We start from the raw sequence: 19,086 nt of genomic DNA, 5'->3' as shown, positions 1-19,086 counted from the left end.
AAACAACAGAATCAAAATTATTTTAAAATAGATAAATGTGCTTCTTTTTTGAGCTGTTTTTGCCCTAATGATTCCTGATTCAGGAAACGACCTGGCTCATAAGGCCATTCCTAGAACTTTCATTATCCAAGATTTCAGTGGAAACATAAGATGGCAAAGGACTCCTGGGCCACCAGGCAAGGGAAGGAAGATGTCAACAAGATGAGGGACCCAGCCAGCATCAGTATTCAGTAGAGGCGCTTGCTGAGCACTGAAATATGCTAAATGCGCACGGCAGGTCTGCATCTCTTCTCTGACACCTTCCTGTCCCAGTTCTTGGGCCAAGAGGACAGACTTGGTAAATACTCTGAAGCTTTATCACTGATTAACAGCTAAACTGGAGCAAAACATTGTCTTAAGTTCATGTAAAGTGATAGCAGACTAATTCCACGAGACTTTAAGGAGGTCTCTGGACAAGCATCTCAATTATTTCTCCTGGCTCCACTTACATAAAGCCCCCATTTAGATGTGTGCCCGGGGGGGATGAGAGAAGCACACTGCAGTCATTGAATGTTCCTGGACTACTTTTATTTGCTGACCACTAACGAGTCCCTGGGCTGCTACTGTTCACGCAGTAAAATACTCCTGCAGAAGGCAGCTTGATCTCCTATAGTCTACGGGCTGGAAGGCGGACTCTTCCAGAATCTCCTCCAGGGACAATTTGCAAGGCAGAGTGGAGGCAATGTGAGGGAAGCAGGGAGAGAGCTAATCTGGAACATCAAACAAAATGCAGAAGTTGCCCAACACTGGAAGATAACCCAGTACATGTCAACACGAGACAGCCATTAAGCAATGGGTAACCAAGGGGCAGAGGGTTTTTCCCAAGGATTGCATTCTGCAAACCTCTTGGTAGAGATTTTGCTGACAAACTGGAAGAAAGACCCAATGATGTAAGATTAAGACCTCAAATGAATGATAAATCCAAGTTGCCTTTATGTACGAATAAACTTTAATGTTTTGTGCCTACTCAACCACAAGGGATGAAATAAACAGCAAAATCTAGACTACACTTAGTGAGAAATGTATGCCTCAGGCAGAGGAGCCGTTGCTTATTCCCAAGCAACTACCCTGGAACTCTCCCACCACCGCCCTCCCTTCTCCCATGTGTATCTACACTCGGAATGACGGCCTACAGACTCAAGCTTGATCACCAGCTTGCAAGCACCCCAATTTGGACATCAATGGCATGGGTTCTGGTTGAAAAGAGTCTTAAACAACACATGGGAATTCTAGTTTAAAGATGACACAACAGCTTGTGTTTCCCAAATATTTGGGCCACCCAAACAGAGGAGCCCTTGGTCAACACAGGCAACCACATGGCTCCAACAAAAAAACATGATAGGAGCCTCTCAGAACCACAAGACAGCCATTGATCTATTTCTATTATCAGTAACAATACCACCAAGGGGTGTGGAGCAGGACGCATTGTCTCAGCCTTCTGCACTGCAGCGAAGTGATTATGAAGTCAAGTTTGGTCAAATTGCAGCTCATGGCCAAGTCGTTCCTAGTCTCTGGCATTCATTTTCTTTACCTCTAAATTGGGGATAAAAGAGGTTATGGGAGATAAATGAGATAGAAAATAAAAAGTCCCTGGGACACAGTGCCACACACAGGGCATTGGCTCTGGTTAACATCCGGTTCTTGTTCTAGGTTCTTCTTGTCAATCCAGCCTGCCTAGAATGCTGCTAGACTTGCCGTCATCCTCTCCCTGCCAGATGAGCCAGGTTGAGTGGGCTCCCACTGAGGCCTTAGACGGCTCTTCAGTCACAGCTCAGGGGAAGAGTGAAGTACCCTAACAGACAAACAAGTCTAGAACAATCCACACTGCAAATCATGAGAAGATAGTGCAGGGAACAAGCAAGAGCAAGGACCAGGTAATCCTCGGGGAAAAAGGAGTCTTCCCTCCTAAAGCCCCCAAATGTTTCAGTGAGGAATGTCAACCTCGTTATCAGCTAAAAGTTTACAAACTGTCTTCAAGATTTCTGTTCCCCCTTCCAGTTTCAGCCTCTTTGGGAAGTGCTAGTGCGCAGCTCTCCACCCAAAACAGGAGTGGAACAAGACAGCGGAGGGGTGGGGGAGACACACAGCTCAGGCTGAGAAACCAAATTCCAGCTCTGTGGATAAAGCATTCTAGATTTCCTGGATCTGCCACAGGGAAATTATAACCTCTGAGAAGACAGGCAAATGATTAAACTGGAGGCTCCACAGTCAGACTCACGTGAAGCCAGTTCCACAGACCTCACATTTAGAACTTGCTAGGACTTGCCTCCCGCACGTTCTTACCATCACATTCTACTCTGTCCTTCTAACAACAGCACCGCCACAAAGATGCACTGGTCTCCTTTGTTGCCAACTCAGTGTTGATTCACATCCCTCTGGCCTCCAGAAAATGCATCTTCACTCTGGGGGAACACACGTTTCCCCTCACGGCTATATCAGTCCACGCTGTTGCAGAGGACTCGCACTTTGGAGGGATCCCCCCCTCCAGCTCAACAGTTAACTCAATCCGGAAACTTGTGCAAAATTTCAAATATCAGAAGTAATCTCACCTCTAGTTTGAAAAAGCAATGCTTAGCCTTGTTCTGCTGAAAAGTCCCTTTCACTCTTCAAAAAAGAGCCTGTCTCAAATCTACTTCTTTTAAAATCTACAACTCTCCGGAGGCCCTCCAAGGGGGGGAAAATCCACTGCGCAGAAGAGAAGGTGAAAAGAGAAGAATTCATATTTATTCATCTTTGAAAAGTTGGGGAGGTAACATAAGTCTTCATATCCCTTTTGATCCTATTATATGTTTCATGGCAGCAGCTCCCAGCGAGGGCTCCAGTGGGATGCAACAGAAGTTTTAACATTCAAGGGAGCAAATGAACTTGCTGCGGTTCTGTGACTGAATGAGAAATTACCCAGCTCAGCCCCGCTCAGGGCCAACAGGTCTCTTTGCCTGTACTGGATTTAGGTCAAATGGCTAAACCTCAAATTAGCAAAGATCAGCACCACTTTTTTTTTTTTAATTTGGCAAAAAAAGTGGGTATGATAATGAAACTCATAGCTGATCAAAGATGCCATCTCCTGAGCACGGGAGCTGTTTCTGCACTGAGAATTCACTCATCCAATGGTGGGGTCTCAGCAAAGTTTACAGGCTCCCAGGGCAGACCCTGGCGTTCGGTCGGCGGGCCTCATCTAATCGGAGCTCATAAACTCCACCAAGAAAGGACATCGTTATCGCCTTCCTTGCCTCTTTTGTTTCCAGGTCCTTGTGCTTGGGTAGTCATGAGCTGACGTCCTCGTCCTTTCAGGAAGCTCTGGATGCACTGCCTTCACTCCAAGTCTTCTCCATGAAAATGTTTGTATTAAAAAGGAATGATTGTTGGGGCGGGCACTGTGGCATAGCAGGTAAAGCCGCTGCCTGCAGTGCCAGCATCCCATACGGGTGCCAGTTCTAGTTCCGGCTGCTCCACTTCTGATCCCGCTCTCTGCTATGGCCTGGGAAAGCAGTAGAAGATGGCCCAAGTCCGGACCCCACCTGGGAGACCAGGAAGAAGCTCCTGGCTCCTGGCTTCAGATCAGCACAGCTCTGAATGTTGCAGCCATCTGGGGAGTGAACCAGCTGATGGAAGACCTCTCTCTCCCTCTCTCTCTCTCTGCCTTTGCCTCTCTGTAACTCTCTTTCAAATAAATAAATCTTTAAAAAAATCTTTATAAAACGAAGGTGAATGAAAGCAGGGTGGGGCTTCCACATGGTTCAAGAGTGGGCCTCATCACCAACTTCCCCATCCCATCATTTCCACTGCTGTTGTCATGGCCACAGAATCTGAACATGGGAAAGCATCCACTCACTGAAGAATCGGAAATGAATGTTTCTATATGATGGTGCCTCGAGGGCAAAAAGGGGAAGGAAAAAATAATCCCAGACAGCAAAGAGAGACGTGACAAAGATAACCACAAGGAATGTAAATAAAATATTATTACAAGCAGCTCACCCACCACCTCACTCTCAACAGCTCCCTCCTCCAGAAGCAGAAAGAAAAAAGCATACAAATTGCCTGTTTGGGCCGCTATTTGGGAAGAAGCCATGAATATAAAGATTTTTTCCCAATTTGGCTCACTTTCATCATCTCCAGGCTTGAGATATCCCTTGAGAACTGGGTTCACCAGCTAATTTAATATCAGAGAGCATGAGGTTGCACCTTGTATTGATAAGGACCTCCCAACAGTGACTTCGGCTTGGTCATAAGCCCTGTTTACCTGAGCTTCTGAAAGCCTGGAACCCAAGCTCTCTCCACAGGACACCTTGAAATAAAATCAACACGTTGCAAGCACAAACTGTAAGCAACAAGACTCGTGCCAAAGAAGCACTTGGGCATATTTCACAGCAGGGTGGGCAGACGGTTCCAGCAAGGAACCGTGCTCATGGGCAACAGGACCAGCACTCTCCTCTGCCAAGGGTCACGTGCACCAGAGTGGACAGGATTTCCCAGGTGAAACAGGCCAGCAGGAACAGCTCCAACAGGCAAAAAAACCTGCACTCTCTCCAGAGGTACAGCTCATCCAGCCAGAAAAGCCACCTTAGGAACCTTGGCAGTAGTTCTCTGAGAACTTCCAATACCTGCTCTCTATGCTTACACGGGACCTGCCACTCCCTTAGTTCCTTCTCTTCCTTTAGTGCAAAATGTGTGCCTTGAACTGAAGAAGTGAGCTACTGGCTCCTCGAGCCACTGCCCAAACACCTCCACATCACCTTCTGCCAATCATTCTCTCCATGAGACTGGGAGGGGCTGAGAGAGGCTGGCCACTCACCTCCCAGTCCGGAAGGCCAGTTTTCTTTTTGAGACCCCAGGGGATTGGGCCAATGTCTCGGGTTCTGCTACAGTGAATACACCTCCCAACAAACTGTGGCTGAGGACACCTGGCCAAGAGCTAAGGGGCATCTGTCTCTGCTAAATGCAATGCCCTCTGCAGGTTAATCCTCCGTGTGGGCACCCTGAGCATAGGGTCTAGAGACTGTCCTTTCAGGAGGGTCTGAATATGCCTAGAGAAACCTCCCAGCTATCCAGAGCTCCTGGCCTGGCTGTGCTGTCCTCAGACTCAGCCCAGGCTTCCAACAGGGCGCATTTCACCACTCAAATACTTCTTCAAAGTTTACTACGAAACAATGTGGTTCTGAAGCCTGCCAAAAGTTGGACTGCAGGATACGGTGGATTTGGGCTGGCAGGGGAGCTGCTGCCCTGTTGAGACAACTTCTTAGCAAAAAGCAGTCGTGGAACCTCGCAAGCCAGGGAGATCTCTGGGCCCTGGGAGTCACAAATTGAGTGCCTCTTGGAAAACGCCCCCTCTTTCTGACCATGACCCCTTCCCCAGTGCCCTCCTTCCGAATCCTGATGGCAGGCAGTCTGGCATCTCTGGACACGCAGTGAAAAACTTCTGAGGGACTGACCAGACACCTAGATAACCAGGGCTGGCTGTAGGGAACTTCAGATTTCAAGTATCCGGAGGAGCTGAGGGGTTCGGGCCAGAGGACAAGAGAGCGCCACTGAAGAGGGAGAAAATCAACTAAGTAGCATACCACGACCAAGCCAAACCAAGCTTGGTGTTTCCAAATTATATTGGCAAACGGCTGCTTCCACAAATCATTTTTCTGTCTTTCCTGGAGACAAAAAGAGAGAGACAGAGAAATCTGGAGTCAAAAGCCCTAAGCCCCAGAGGGGTAAAGCGCTGTCAGTACCAGGCAACCTAAAATTGCCGGTCAGAACGCCGCACGCTACAGAGACCCACACGCACGCAAGCACCGCCGAGCCAAACTTGCAGCCCCAGCCGTGCGTTGGTCAGTTTCATCAGCCCGGGGCCCGCCGGGCGCCGGGCTCCGGGCGAAGTGGCAGCATCACGTTGCCACCGACGCGTGTGCTTCGATGCTTTTGGAAAAATACCCTCTGTTCCTCCGGCCCAACCCCTCCTCCTCCAGGCTGGCCCCGGCTCCCCGGAGCCCCTTACCTGCAGGCGCTCCGTGGCCGGCTGCCACATCTTCCAGCCGCGCGGGGTTTGGCAAGGGGAGCCGCGCGCAAGACTCTGCCGATCGATCGCACCGTGGGGGAAGCCGGGGGCCGCGCGGCCGCTTTACATCTGGGGGTCGGGGTCCGCGGGACTTGTGTCCTGGCGCCGGCCGCCGCCGGGTGGGCGCAGAGGGCTGCGAGCACCGAAGACGCGGCGCTGTACCGCCCGCAACTCGTGGGCACGGCCGCGCGCCGGCTGTCCTGGCGCAGCTGCGAGAGGACTGCGCAGCTCCGCCCGGGCCCGCGAGCGCACGGCGGTGGCGGCGGCGGCGGCGGCCGCTCCCTCCTCCCCCGCCGCCGCCGCCGCCGCCTCCCGGACCTGCGCGCTCTGAGCATGCCCGGAGAGGGCGCTCGCCCGGGAGCCGGCGCCCAGGGGCCACTGGGGGCAGGGGGAGCGCAGCCACGGCGGCCCCCACCTCCGGCGAGGACAGAGTCGGGGGTCTGGGAGTGCGGTCGCTGTTCACCCCATTGGGCCGGGGTCTGGGAGAGGGCACCAGGCCACCAGGGAAGCGCTTGGAGACCCAAGAGAGAAAGCCGTAGCCTCCAGGGCGCCCAGGCTTCCAGTCCGCAGGGATCCCGAAGCGCCTGCGCTGTATTTTGCCCCTGGCTGCAAAGGCCATGAAGTCTTTCCACCCACCTGAGTTAACTGAGCAGCTGTTAATGCCCAGGCCTTGTACTGGGCTCTGAGAACCGAAGGCCCAGCACGCGCTCCTCTCCGGAACGGATGTCTGGTGGTCTGGGGAGACAGGCAGGGCCCAGCAGGTGCCTAGCAGGCGGGGATCCCTGTTGGGAAGAAGATAGAACTGGGCTGATGGGTGGGGAAGGGGAGAGGCGAACCCCCGGGGGGCGGTCCCTGGCGAATGCCTGAAGCAAGACCCAGAGGATGGGCGCTGAGGGTGACCTGGCCACGAGATCCCCGGCGAGGACTCTGCAGCCCGAGATCTGCAGATGCTCAGTGGAATCTCAGAACCCAACAGGAAGCCACTAGAAGACCCTAGGCCTGGGGGCTCCGGGGCTGATGCTGGGCTGAGAAAGTAGACCCTTCCCCAACAGGTCCTGTGCTTCCCATCCCCATGGGTACAAACGATCCACGTGGGGGTCAGTGGAGTGTAGGGACTTATAGGGTGCACACACAGATACCTTCTGGGCAAGGGTTCTTTGCCCTGCACCTCTAACAGTGCTGAGGGCGCAGTGCAGTGTGTGAGAGCCACCCTCTAGGGCTGGGGGCCAGAGGTCTTGGCAGGACCACTTGCTAAGCTTGTGTGGAGAGAGAATGAAAGGTGTGGGTGAACACGGAGGAGGAACAGCGAGGGGCAGAAAGAGCACAGTGCCCATCTGTCTCAGGCACCTGAAAGGCAAAATGCAGAGAGCAACAGGGCTGGGTCCTGAGTCGCTGGTGCCTTGTCAAGACAGACATCCTCCGCCTGGGGGATCTGCCATTCCCCTCATCCCACAAGGGTACACTGATCTGCAGATGTCAGAGTGCTCCCAGACCCAGCCCTCAGTCCCCCAAGATCACCTGAGCACCTCTCCTAGGGACACAAGCCTCCATCAGCCAAGGCTCGGGGGAATCCTCTTCTGGACCACGCAGCTGCCTGGCAGGTGCCGCCTGCCCAGGCAAGCCCGGATCCCTCGATGTCCCTGGGAGCTAGCTGCTGGCACAGCCGCGGAGCTGCCTCTGAAGGGCTGGTCTGGGTCTCTCGAATCATCCGCAGGACCTCCCACCCCTGCCTGAGAGCCACACAGGCCTTCTCAGCTCCCGCTCTGGCCCTATGGATGAATCCCTTCTCGCCAGGGGCTGTTGAGCCAACCCTGCGTGCGGATTGCTCCTCGGATGCCTGGTGGTGTGGTTTCCATTTTGAGATGACATTTTTCCTTTTCCAATAACTCATCCTGCACACCTCCCACACCTAGAAAATTCCTGATGAAAATAAGACTCTCTCCAAGCACCCCCTACACACACTCCAGTTCTCTGTTCCCAGATCCCAGGATACAGAGAGAATCCAAATGTGCATATTAAACCTCTCGGGAAGCTAAAACAGGAACATTCCGTCGCCAAGGCTGTCTTCAGACGTAAGCTTTGAAATCAGTCTTACTTGCAGATGCTCCGGTGGAACAGTGATCTGGTTTGAAATAACAGTGGTACGAGAAAGCGACCTCGATTCAGATTGCATGAGAGCATTAAGTCCTGGCTTTTCACCTCCACGTGGAATTAATTGTTATGACTCAGTAATATGGCTTTTAGTTGGGAGCGTGATGCTATTTAAAAAGTGTTTCGGCTCCACAGAGATTCGTCTTAGCTACCATTCCCACTTCGTAGGCAGATTTGGTCAGCGAGAGGATGTACTTAAACTCAAGCGGCACTGCTGTTTAATTACCTCTATGCCGCCAACCAGGAAACGAGGTGAGAGGAGGGAGGGAGAGACAGGGCAAGGCTGGTGAGAGGTGAGATGACAGGATAACCTCCCACCCCTCGATTTTGCTCCAGAGTCTTCCCATTCAGGAAGAAGCTGCCACTGAGGGTGAATGAAACAGAGACATCTACTGGCGAGAGATGGGACCTGCGTGCTAAACTCTCCCAGCTCCTCCTTCCTGGTGAGCCTGAACGTGCTGGTTTATAGTGTAAACAGGTTTGCTCTGAGCAAGGAACTGTCCTTGAAAAGAAGCAAGAGTGTTTTGAGGCAATGAACGCAAATATGAGGCACTTGAGTACGTGTCTAGTTTCACGTACTTAGCCTCCTACAATTACCTAAGCGGGTCTCATCTTGTTTTAAAAAAATTACCATTTCAGGGAAAATGATAAAAGAAAGGGCAGAGGGAAAGAAAGAAGGAAGGGAGGAGGGGGGAGGGAGGGAGAATGACTGACAAGGCCCAGGTGAGTTGCAAACACATTTGGTCCAGAAAAATATTTACAGCCATCACTAGAAATGTTAATGAGCCAGATTAATCTAGCTCGGGGTTCTGAACACAACCATAAGCAACCTAAATACCCAAGTCAGGATAATAGTGAAGTAAATTGTCATCCAACACATCAAAGAAATATTAAAATATGCAGCCACTATAATTGTAGAGTTATATTACCGATGGGAAAGTGCTTATAATGAATCTGTAAAAGTAAGATAAAGTGTGCATAACTTGAACACGTGTGCAAAATATGTATCCATCACAACAAATATTGTAGAGGAGTCAGGACAATGGAGAGACTCCACTGGAATCCTAATCTTCAAACTGTGTATGTAGGCGACAGCTCTTCCTCGGTCATTTGCCGTGCCGACCCGGAACCTTGGGTTTCCAGCAGTAAGCAGGGTGATGGCATTCCCTAGCAGGATTGTCAGGAGCAGTGAGTGAGTTAGCATGTGCAGCCTGCCTGGCACATGGGGCATGTGTGGAAACCATCCCCATCATGTTCCTGCCCCTTTCTATTATTGCAATGATTGAGTTAGCACACAGTGGCCCATGCTTCCTGTGGTTAAGTCATTTCCACTGGAAATATTTGTAGACTTAGGTGATCTGATGTAGTTTTTCAGAGAAAAACCATAATCCATAATGTAGCCCAGTGACAATTCTAATGTCAGCAGACAGCCAGCGAAACCTGGGATGATTATGTTAGCAGAGTGAGCCCGAGAAAGTCCTTTTGATGGCGTCACGGGCCTTGTTTCAAAATCGCCAACCCAGCTGTCAACAAGCAGCATGGAGAAGTCTGCAAATTCATTAAATAATTCAAGCCTCCCTGGAATGATGGAACTTCTGTGCCCACGTAGTGACAGGTATTTAACAGGGATATTAAGATGATTCCGTTTCTCCCTCCAAAGGAAACCTTCACCGTTTGTCTGTAAACTTGCTTAAAGCTAAATAGTGCAGGCCTAGCTAATATTCATGCAGAGTGTGCAGGCCTAGCTAATATTCATGCCGTGACTCTGCCACCCATGAGGTCCTCATGCCCTTGCCAGCCTTAGACATGTGAGATTATTTTCAAACACGCCACAAGCCTTCCCTCTCCCTTCCTTCCAAGAAGTTGTACTCCTTTGCACTGAGCCTGGACTGCTTCTCCCCTCATTAGATGGAGTCTGTCCATGCTCCTTGTCCCTGTGCTGGGCTTGCGCTTACTTGGCCACTGCCATGAAGCAGTTAGGATGCTGTAGAGCTTCTGCCCTCATCCTGTTGGCACCTGAGATCATCCCACAATGCCGAGAACCACACAGAAGGAAGCCAAACCAACAGCACCATGGACAGACAGGTGAGTGAGCTCAACTCAGAACACGCAGCTCAAACTACCCAAGGACATTCACCACATGGGTGTGGCTAGCAGAAGGACCACCTAGCAGAGACCACTCCAAATTTCTGATTCTTAGAATTGTGAGCATGTAACGTGGTGGTTCTCTTTAACCTTAAGTGTTGGGGTGACTTGTCAAATGTGCTAGATAACTGAGAGATAACATATTACTAGTGATGCCAGCCTTAGCCAGGCAACCTCACATCCCTCAATGGTTGCTACCAACTGATGTATCTGGGATGACACTAAAAAGCAGCTCTACAGTCCAGCATTAAGACTTACTTCCCTTCTTTGTTTTACTTCTCTCCAGCTCCCTCACCACACTTCAGTCCTCAATCCTTTGATCAGATTGTGTGGGCCTTGCCTCTATCGTTTTCTAGTAAGTCCCTCAGGAGGGTGGGAGGTGGCCTGGGCTCCAGCCAGGCAATGGTCAAGGTGACTTTTGTCTGGTGCAATTTGCAGTCAGCATGAAGTGATCTGCTCCTCTCCAGCCCTTCTCACCTTTCTGGGTGCTATCAATACAAACATCACTCTGCCCTTCCTTTGCACAGGCCAATGCAGCCTCTGTTTCAATTAGAGCCTCAGGGAGTTGATCAGGAGAGTGGTGTTTAGATCCGCGTTCACCACATCTGCCCAGAGAGGGGGTAGTCCTGTGCTGGTGCTATTCTCTGGGGGCCGGCTTCTTCCTCTACAACATTCTGAACCAAATGACTGACCCTGTGACCCCAAATACACGCTCCCAGGAACACTTTATGTTATCTTCCTATCTCAAAACTTCTCCATCTGAGCAGGGTTCACACAAGATCCAATCTTTCTTTGCTTCTATTTTTTTCCTCTCTCTTTCTTCTCACTACTAATATCAAAGCCAAAAATTACTTGTCCTAACCCTATAGGAAATGTGTTGGGCATAATTTTTAGAAAATAGGCTGCCTAGGGAAAAAATTCATTATGCTAAGAAAGATGCTTCCCAATCACCAATGGCCTTTGCTAACTCAAAACCTCAATATACAACTGTACAGTGTGAAACCTGCACAGCTGACCAGACTACTTCCCCTTGCCGTTCCTTCAGAGATCCACTGGACTGTTCCAACATGGAAGTCGTCAGGGAATGGCATAAAGTTCATGGCCTTATGGATGAGAATTGGGAGAGAAATAAGGTGAAAACAGTCTTCACTTTTAACAACCTCTACCTGGAGCTGCAGGTAGAGTATTGCAAAAGCTATGTCTGTGTGCTATGTATTCTGTTTTTACTGCTCGTATTGTAAGCAGTAGAGTCATGGAGTAGGAAATCATTGCTGGCAATGGCCATCCAGATCCTCTTCAGGGACAGTGAGCTCACCGCTTCGGCAGCCAGGAGTACAGGACGATGGTGTGTGTGTGTGTGTGTGTGTGTGTGCACCAGTGCCCTACAGCCTAATTCCTCTCTGGCGTTGCCGTACACCAAAGGAAGCTGACTTGTCCAAGGTTATGCGCCCTCCCTTGATTCAGGCAATTTCCAAAGACCAGGGGTGCAGAGGCCTCGCTGTAGAGAGCCAGCCCTGCTCTCGAGCCTCCTGTTTGGGGTAGCCAGCATTTGGGTGCAGCTGCCTCACAGTTCAACCCTTCTGCTACGAAGCTGCTTCTCTCAGTTGCTGACAGATTCACTGGGGATTTTTCCCCCCGACCACCCACTCGATGACAATAAGGAGAGTACTGATACAGGGTAATTGTTTAAACTTTCACTAGTAGCAAGCTGAAAAGTGGAAGCAAAAGGAAGAGAATGTGCTGATGGGTGCAAAGTCTCAGGCATAAGAGGGATTAGGGGAAACAGTTATTATGAGGATTATGGACTCAGATGGCTCTTGCACTGGAGAAAGATGAGGAACTCCTGCTGGTAATTAAGATGAGGCACAAAAGCCAGTGTGCTCCTTCACAGTGTGTACCCAGACCTCCATCTCCTGCAGCTAAATGGGAGAGAAAGCTGAGGATCAGGCCCAGGGATTCGTCACACAGAGAGCTGAGCTCCAGAAAGTGCTGCAGCAAGTTTAGGACCTACTGGGAAGGAGTGAGACCCTGCAGCTGTGGCTGGGGACACAGGTTAATGCCCTTGCAACTCCTGAATCCCCAGCTTCTCTGACCCTGTGAACTCAGACAAGTGCTCACTCCTTCCTGGGAGATGTGCTTCTGTCCTGACACATGCATCACATTCTGCTTTGCAAAACAACTATTTGAACATAATTGACGTTTACAGTGACCCTGCACACAGCAAAAGCAGGACACTCAGTCTTTTTAACTGTGCATGAACATTCGCCAACCTAGATCATCTCCTGCTCCCTCACGTAAGACTTAGTAACTTTAAAAGAATTGAAATTCTACAGAAAATGTTCTCTGACCAACAGAATGAACTCAGAAATCAGTAACAGAGAGATACCTTGGAAAATGCACAAAAAGTTTGGAAGTTGGACAGCACATATCAAATAACAGGGAGATCGAAGAAGAAATCACAAAGGAAATTTTAAATATTTTCGTTGAATTATTAGAAATACCAGCCTATCCCAGGAGTGCAGTGGAGGATGGTCCAGGTCCTTGGGCCCTGCACCCGCCTGGGAGACCAGGAGGAAGCACCTGGCTCCTGGCTTCTGATAGGCGCAGCACGCTGGCCACAATGCACCGGCCATAGCAGCCACTTGGGGGGTGAACCAATGGAAAAGAAAGACCTTTCTCTCTGTCTCTCTCTCTCTCACTGTCTAACTCTGCCTGTCAAAAAATTTTTTTAAATTAAAAAAAAGAAATACCAGCCTATCAAAACTATCACATGCAGCAAAAGCAGTATGTTGAGAGGAATTTGTAGTCCGTCCTTAGAAAAGATGTCTAGAATTAATTCTCAAAGCGCCTGCCTTAAAAATCTAGGACAAGAAAGAGTGGACTGCATGAGACTCTCCAGCATCAGTGCTTGGTCTATAAATTGGCAAAATCATTTCAGAAAATGGGTTGGCAGCTTCTTGTATAGTTCCACATATGCTGTCACAGGACCCCGTGATTCTACTGAGATATTTGCCCAAGAAAAGTGAGACCTATGTCCACACACAGACTCAGGCAGTCATAGCAGCTTGATTCATCACAGCCCACAGGTGCATGGCTGAACATGCTGCGGTATGTCCTTTCTGCAGAATGCTGTCAGCAGTAAAAGGGACCAAGTCGTTAGCACACGCAGCAACATGGGTAGATCCCGAAACCATTACAGAGCAAAAGAAGTACTAAGAGAAGACCGTAATTCTGTGAAATGGTGCCATTATCATTAAATTCTAGAAAACACAACACTCATCTGCAGACATGTAGTAAGGGGGAGGGGAAGAAAATTAGCATGTTTCTTAGAATTGGAGGTGGGAGCTAGAAGGTGGGTGGTGACTGAATACAATTGGATGCAAGGGAGTTTTCTGGGGTGTTAGAAGTAGCCTACTTCGGGGCCGGCACTGTGGTGCAGCGAGTTAACACCCTGGTCTGAAGTGCAGGCATCCCATATGGGCACCAGTTTGAGACCTGGCTGCTCCACTTTTGATCCAGCTCTCTGCTATGGCCTGGGAAAGCAGTAGAAGATGGCCCAAGTGCTTGGGCCCCTGCACTCATGTGGGAGACCCAAAAGAAGCTCCTGGCTCCTGACTTGGGATCAGGACAGCTCTGGCCGTGTGGCCAATTGGGGAGTGAACCATCGGATGGAAGACCGATCTCTCTCTCTTTCTCTCTCTCTGCCTCTCTTATCTCTGTGTAACTCTGACTTTTGAATAAATAAATCTTTAAAAAAAAAAAAAGAAGTAGCCTACTTCTTGATTATGGTGCAGTGAGGAGTCAAAACTCATCAAACCACACACTTAATACACATTCATTTAATCCTGTGTCAATTATATCTCAAAAGACTTTACTTCACATGTTTCTGAGGCAGATACCTGGCACAACAGTTAAGATACCAATCAGGATGCCCATTCCATATCAGAATATCTGAGTGTGAGTCCCAACTCCATTCCCAGTTTCACCTTCCTGCTAATGCAAACCCTGGGAGACAGCCTTGAAGGTTCACCTGTCTCCCATGTGGGAGACCTATAGTGAGTTCCCATCTCCTGGCCACACTCTGGCCCAGCCCCAGCCCCAGCTGCGAACCAGGGAAGTGAACCAGTGGATGTGAAACCTCTCTCTTCCCCTTCCCTCGCTTTTTAAATAATTCATTAATTAAATGTTTCCGTATCTATTTCTCATAACTAAAAGTATATTCACATTCTATGTAAAAAAAAAAAGAAAGATAGATAGAATGAAGGGAGGGAGGGAGAGAAGGAAGAGAAAGAGGGGAGGAAGGGAAGAAGAGAGAGAGGGAGGAAGGAGGGAGAGAATCAGGATAGCCTGGTTCTAGTTCCTGGGAAGTCTTTTTGGGGTTGCGATGACCCCATTGTTCAGAAAAGACACACACACAGAATGAGGAAGCACCGTTTAACCACCTCCTACCATCTGACACTCGGGTTTCTCTACTTCCCCTAATTCAGAGTTTTCAATCCATTTTAACAGGTTGCAAAATCAGATTAGTGAGTCATGATCAGAACTGCTTTATAGGATGTAAAAGGGAAGAGTAGAAAAGAGTAGAAGAGCAGTGTGCCACACACAATAAAAGGAAATAATGTTTTAGCTGTGTGTGTGTGTGTGCATAAGATGTCATGATGCAAAATTCTTAGGAGTGTCATGAAAGCTATGTTCTAACATGTTTCCCCCATACTCTGAACAAGTGCTGACAAGGACCACTCTGGGACTGGCATTGTGGTATAGTGGGTAAAGCCATCACTTGCATATCAGTGCCAATTCAAGTCCCAGCTGCTTCACTTCCAATCTAGCTCCCTGCTAAGCCACCTGGGAAAGCAGCTGAAGATGGCCCAAGCACCTGGGCCCCTGCCACCTATGTGAAAGACCTGGATGAAGCTCCAGGCTCCTGGCTTCAGCTTGGCCCATCCCAAGCCTGTTGAGCCATTTGGACAGTGACCAGCAAATGGAAGGTTTGTGTGTGCGCGCACACACATTTGTGTGTGTGTGTGTCCCTGTCTCTCTAAGATTCTCTGCTTCCCACTCCCAACACAACACACATACACACAGAGACCATCTAGCTCTGTCTCTGGTTTCATTCCTACATGTGGTTTTTAAAAATGACATGGGAGCTCGGCACCATAGCTCACTTGGTTGATCCTCCGCCTGTGGCACCAGCATCCCATATGGGCACCAGGTTCTAGTCCCAGTTGTTCCTCTTCCAGTCCAGCTCTCTGCTGTGGCCTGGGAGGGCAGTGGAGGATGGCCCAAGTGCTTGGGCCCCTGCACCCGCATGGAGACCAGGAAGAACCACCTGGCTCCTGGCTTTGGATCGGCACAGCACCGGCCATAGCAGCCATTTGGGGAGTGACCCAACAGAAGGAAGACCTTTCTCTCTGTCTCTCTCTCTCACTGTCTATAACTCTACCTGTGAAATTTAAAAAAAAAAAAATGACATGGGAATAGAGACAAAGATAGAGGAGGAGACAGCCAAAATCATTTTAGAGTCAAGGGAAAACAATCAATCCAAGGAAATCTACCTTCTTTAAATTATGTTCTCTGATTTTTCTCTAATTATCTCAACTTGTAGCAGATTAAGAGTTCAGGCTCCCAAGTCAGACAGGCCTGGGTTCAATTCTGATTCTAAATATTCACCAGAAACAGAAATGGCAGGAACACCCTCACATCTGTAAACACATTGTTCTATGATTTTTAAATCTAGAATATTTTAGGGTAGGTCTCACCCCTCCCCAGGACAGCACAGGAAGCTAGGAGCCCTCCATGTGCCTGCTGGGACTGCTGCAGTCAGCAGAGTCACTCTTACTTTTCTGGGGCTACTTATATTCTGCCAACTTTCTAAGTTTCCCTTCTCTGCTGTATAATTTTTCAATGTAGCTAAAAATGAGTTTCTAGAACATTGTGCCCAATCATGAATGTAATGGCAATGGCCTGTGGCTTTAGTCCTTGGTGCTTCAGTATCAGGCTATAGGGCTGATATCCATCATTGCCCAATTTTGAGACTCTCCTCACACCATTCAAAGGCTCACTGACCATGGCAGGGGTCTGTAAACCAGAGAGCGGCTGGCGCCGCGGCTCAATAGGCTAATCCTCTGCCTAGTGGCGCCGGCACACCGGGTTCTAGTCCCGGTCGGGGCGCCGGATTCTTTTCCAGTTGCCCCTCTTCCAGGCCAGCTCTCTGCTGTGCCCAGGGAGTGCAGTGGAGGATGGCCCAAGTACTTGGGTCCTGCACCCGCATGGGAGACCAGGAGAAGCACCTGGCTCCTGCCATCGGATCGGCGCGGTGCGTCCGCCGCAGCGCGCCGGCCACAGTGGCCACTGGAGGGTAAACCAACAGCAAAGGAAGACCTTTCTCCCTGTCTCTCTCCTCTCACTGTCCACTCTGCCTGTAAAAAAAAAAAAAATCCAGAGAGCTGTTACTTTTTGTCTACCATACATTTTTCATGAATTCCAAAATTTCATAAATATTCTGTGCCCCCTAGATCATCAGCACTTTGTGATGTCATCATGATATGTAGGAAGATTTGGCACTTCCAGCAACCACTAGGTAAACAACATGTGTAGAGTCCAGGGTAGATACCCATTCCAGCCCCGCCAGTAACTCACTGAGTGACTTTAAGCAAGTCACTCACTTCTCCTGGTCTCATCGTCCTCATGTGTAATATAAACCATTTGGATTAGTTTACCTCTAAGGTCTCGTCTAGCTTTAAAATTTTATTATTCCATTCTTTGGCTAATGATCCCATTAGCAGCATATAATGTGGCACATCAATAACACTAATGGGGTGCATTTAGACCCATGACTGCTTGAAATCTTTTCACCATTACTCAAAGCTATTTTTAGAAAAGGGTCTCCAATATTAATGATGGCGTAGAAGGGCGAAAAAGGGTAGGAAAGGGTAAAATGGGTATGATTAAAAGTTACTTTATACCTAAATACATTGATGTAAGGCAGATGAGAGGTTACACCAAGAAATCGCATCCTGTAAAATAAAGAATTCTTGGCTCTTAGGAGCCTCATTGTTATAGCACTAGTGATGGCAGTATCAGTTCCAGTAATTCCCCCAAAGCTGGCTAATTCCAAAGACATGACCACACGTCAGCAGAATTCCACCTAGTCACTTTCATTAGTGAGTCATTTCCATTTGTTGTGCAGTATTTCCCAAAGGAATTTATCACCCTTGATCCTCATGACTGTGCAACATCCACTTATCCTGTCTCCAGCCCTCTGATCTGTGAATGAGCTGTAGTAATAGTACCTTTATTTTCTGAACCAAACATCAAAGCACATTGGGACGATTCAGAATTCTGAACCTACCTACTAGCAGGACAGGTTACCATGAAGTATTTGAATATCCAGCACAAACTGTTATAGTCTATGTGGACAATGAATAAAACATTCAAGAGCAGAATGGTTACTGTATTTCCAGTGTCCCTATGAATACCCAAAGGCCTGTGAGCATGATTTTCACCATGTTAGAATCATAATAGCCGTCTTCTATTGAACCTTACTTTCACCAGAAACACTGTTGTTATACACCTTGTATCTACCATCTCTTGGAATCCTTGCAACAAATCTATGAGATAGCTCTTACAAACTCCAGTTTACAAATGAGGAAACAGAGGCACACAGGAACTAAATAAGATGCCCCAAATCACATTGCGAGAAATAAACCTAGCTGGGATTTATATGTAGGAATGTCTGGCTCCAATAATTAAAGCCCTCACAACTAGGATAATAGGATTGTGTCATATGCAAATTTCTAAAGCTGGTGGGATCTGGGAGCTCATTCAATCTGGTCCTAGATTTAATTTAATCTGAGAGATTAACTGCTACATCGAAAGAGAAAGGCGAGGACCAGGCTTGCAGAGTCTCTGGCAGACCTATCTTTTGACAAGTAGGAGTCAGAGGGTGCCAGGTATTGAACTATGCATGCCTGATGTTTATTATTTCATTAGTCCTACCAACAACCCCAGGCTTTGTTTCTATGCCTATGGAAGAGGAAATTGAAGCTGTACAAACTCACATAGCTAACAAGCCAATATTCTAATCTTGCTGGTCATTTTCTAAAGAGCATGCTGATGAATTATAGACCCTCTTGTGTATACAAAACACAACCACCAAGTTAGGTAAATCTAGCACTGCATTTATTCCATTTCTGTACAGCCCTCACTCCCAACAGCATATTAAAAATATGATCCATCAGAAAGAAAAACAAAAGGCCTGGTTAAGGAAACTGACCCAATGTGGTAGATCCGAAGGCCCCTCTGCTCCGGGGACTTGCATCACACAGCCCTGGGTTGGGTCCTGGCCTGGGACTTCCTTGTATCACTGTCTGAGTCCACTCCCTTTCTGTGGTTTGGCTCTGACCACAGACTGTTCCTGAGCCAGCTCCTCACTGACTGTCTAGAATGCCTTCCCCACGTAAGCAATTCCTGAAACTACCTGACGTAAATCCAGCCAAGAGGACAGGAATAATCATCACCCAGTTTCCCAATGTGTGTAAATCTTAGCAAATCCTCTCTGAAAAGTATGCAAAACATATGAACACTTTTATAACTCTTCATAAAGTTGCCAAATTGACTCCAAAAAGGATTGTGAAAATATACACTCAACAAAAAGTAGAATATCAGCACTGGGTATTTTCACTACAGTGTATTAGTAATGTTAAAAA

The 19,086-nt window shown here is 48.5% G+C and overlaps 1 protein-coding gene and 1 long non-coding RNA gene across 4 annotated transcripts in view; one reads left to right on the top strand and one right to left on the bottom strand.

The window, feature by feature from the left end:
* The window catches only part of PID1 (phosphotyrosine interaction domain containing 1), a 281,479-nt gene extending 262,775 nt beyond the window's left edge, over nt 1-18,704 (bottom strand). The window contains exons 1-2 of one of the 3 annotated variants that reach the window (XM_008259278.5): nt 18,654-18,704; nt 6,719-6,864 (exon numbers count right to left, since the gene is read on the bottom strand). Coding sequence is in view for 1 of the 3 variants with exons in the window: in XM_008259277.5 (XP_008257499.1) it covers nt 6,023-6,052 (30 nt within the window). In the remaining 2 variants the exon portion in view is untranslated. Of the gene's footprint in view, nt 1-6,022; nt 6,384-6,718; nt 6,865-7,600; nt 7,789-18,653 lie in introns of those variants that run through there. The other 2 variants (XM_070070105.2, XM_008259277.5) reach the window with 2 other exon arrangements.
* LOC127491680 (uncharacterized) lies at nt 8,589-11,550 on the top strand. The gene is made up of 4 exons (XR_007920539.3): nt 8,589-8,676; nt 10,142-10,318; nt 10,665-10,733; nt 11,424-11,550. It is a non-coding gene; the product is annotated as an uncharacterized LOC127491680 (long non-coding RNA).
* Nucleotides 18,705-19,086: the final 382 nt, after the last annotated feature.

This window comes from Oryctolagus cuniculus, chromosome 3 (assembly GCF_051225735.1).
Source record: "Oryctolagus cuniculus isolate XC-2025 breed Fujian yellow rabbit chromosome 3, ASM5122573v1, whole genome shotgun sequence".
In the NCBI taxonomy this organism is placed as follows: domain Eukaryota; kingdom Metazoa; phylum Chordata; class Mammalia; order Lagomorpha; family Leporidae; genus Oryctolagus; species Oryctolagus cuniculus.
The sequence above is the reverse complement of the archived record's forward strand: the minus strand, read 5'-3'. Positions and strand labels throughout refer to the sequence as shown.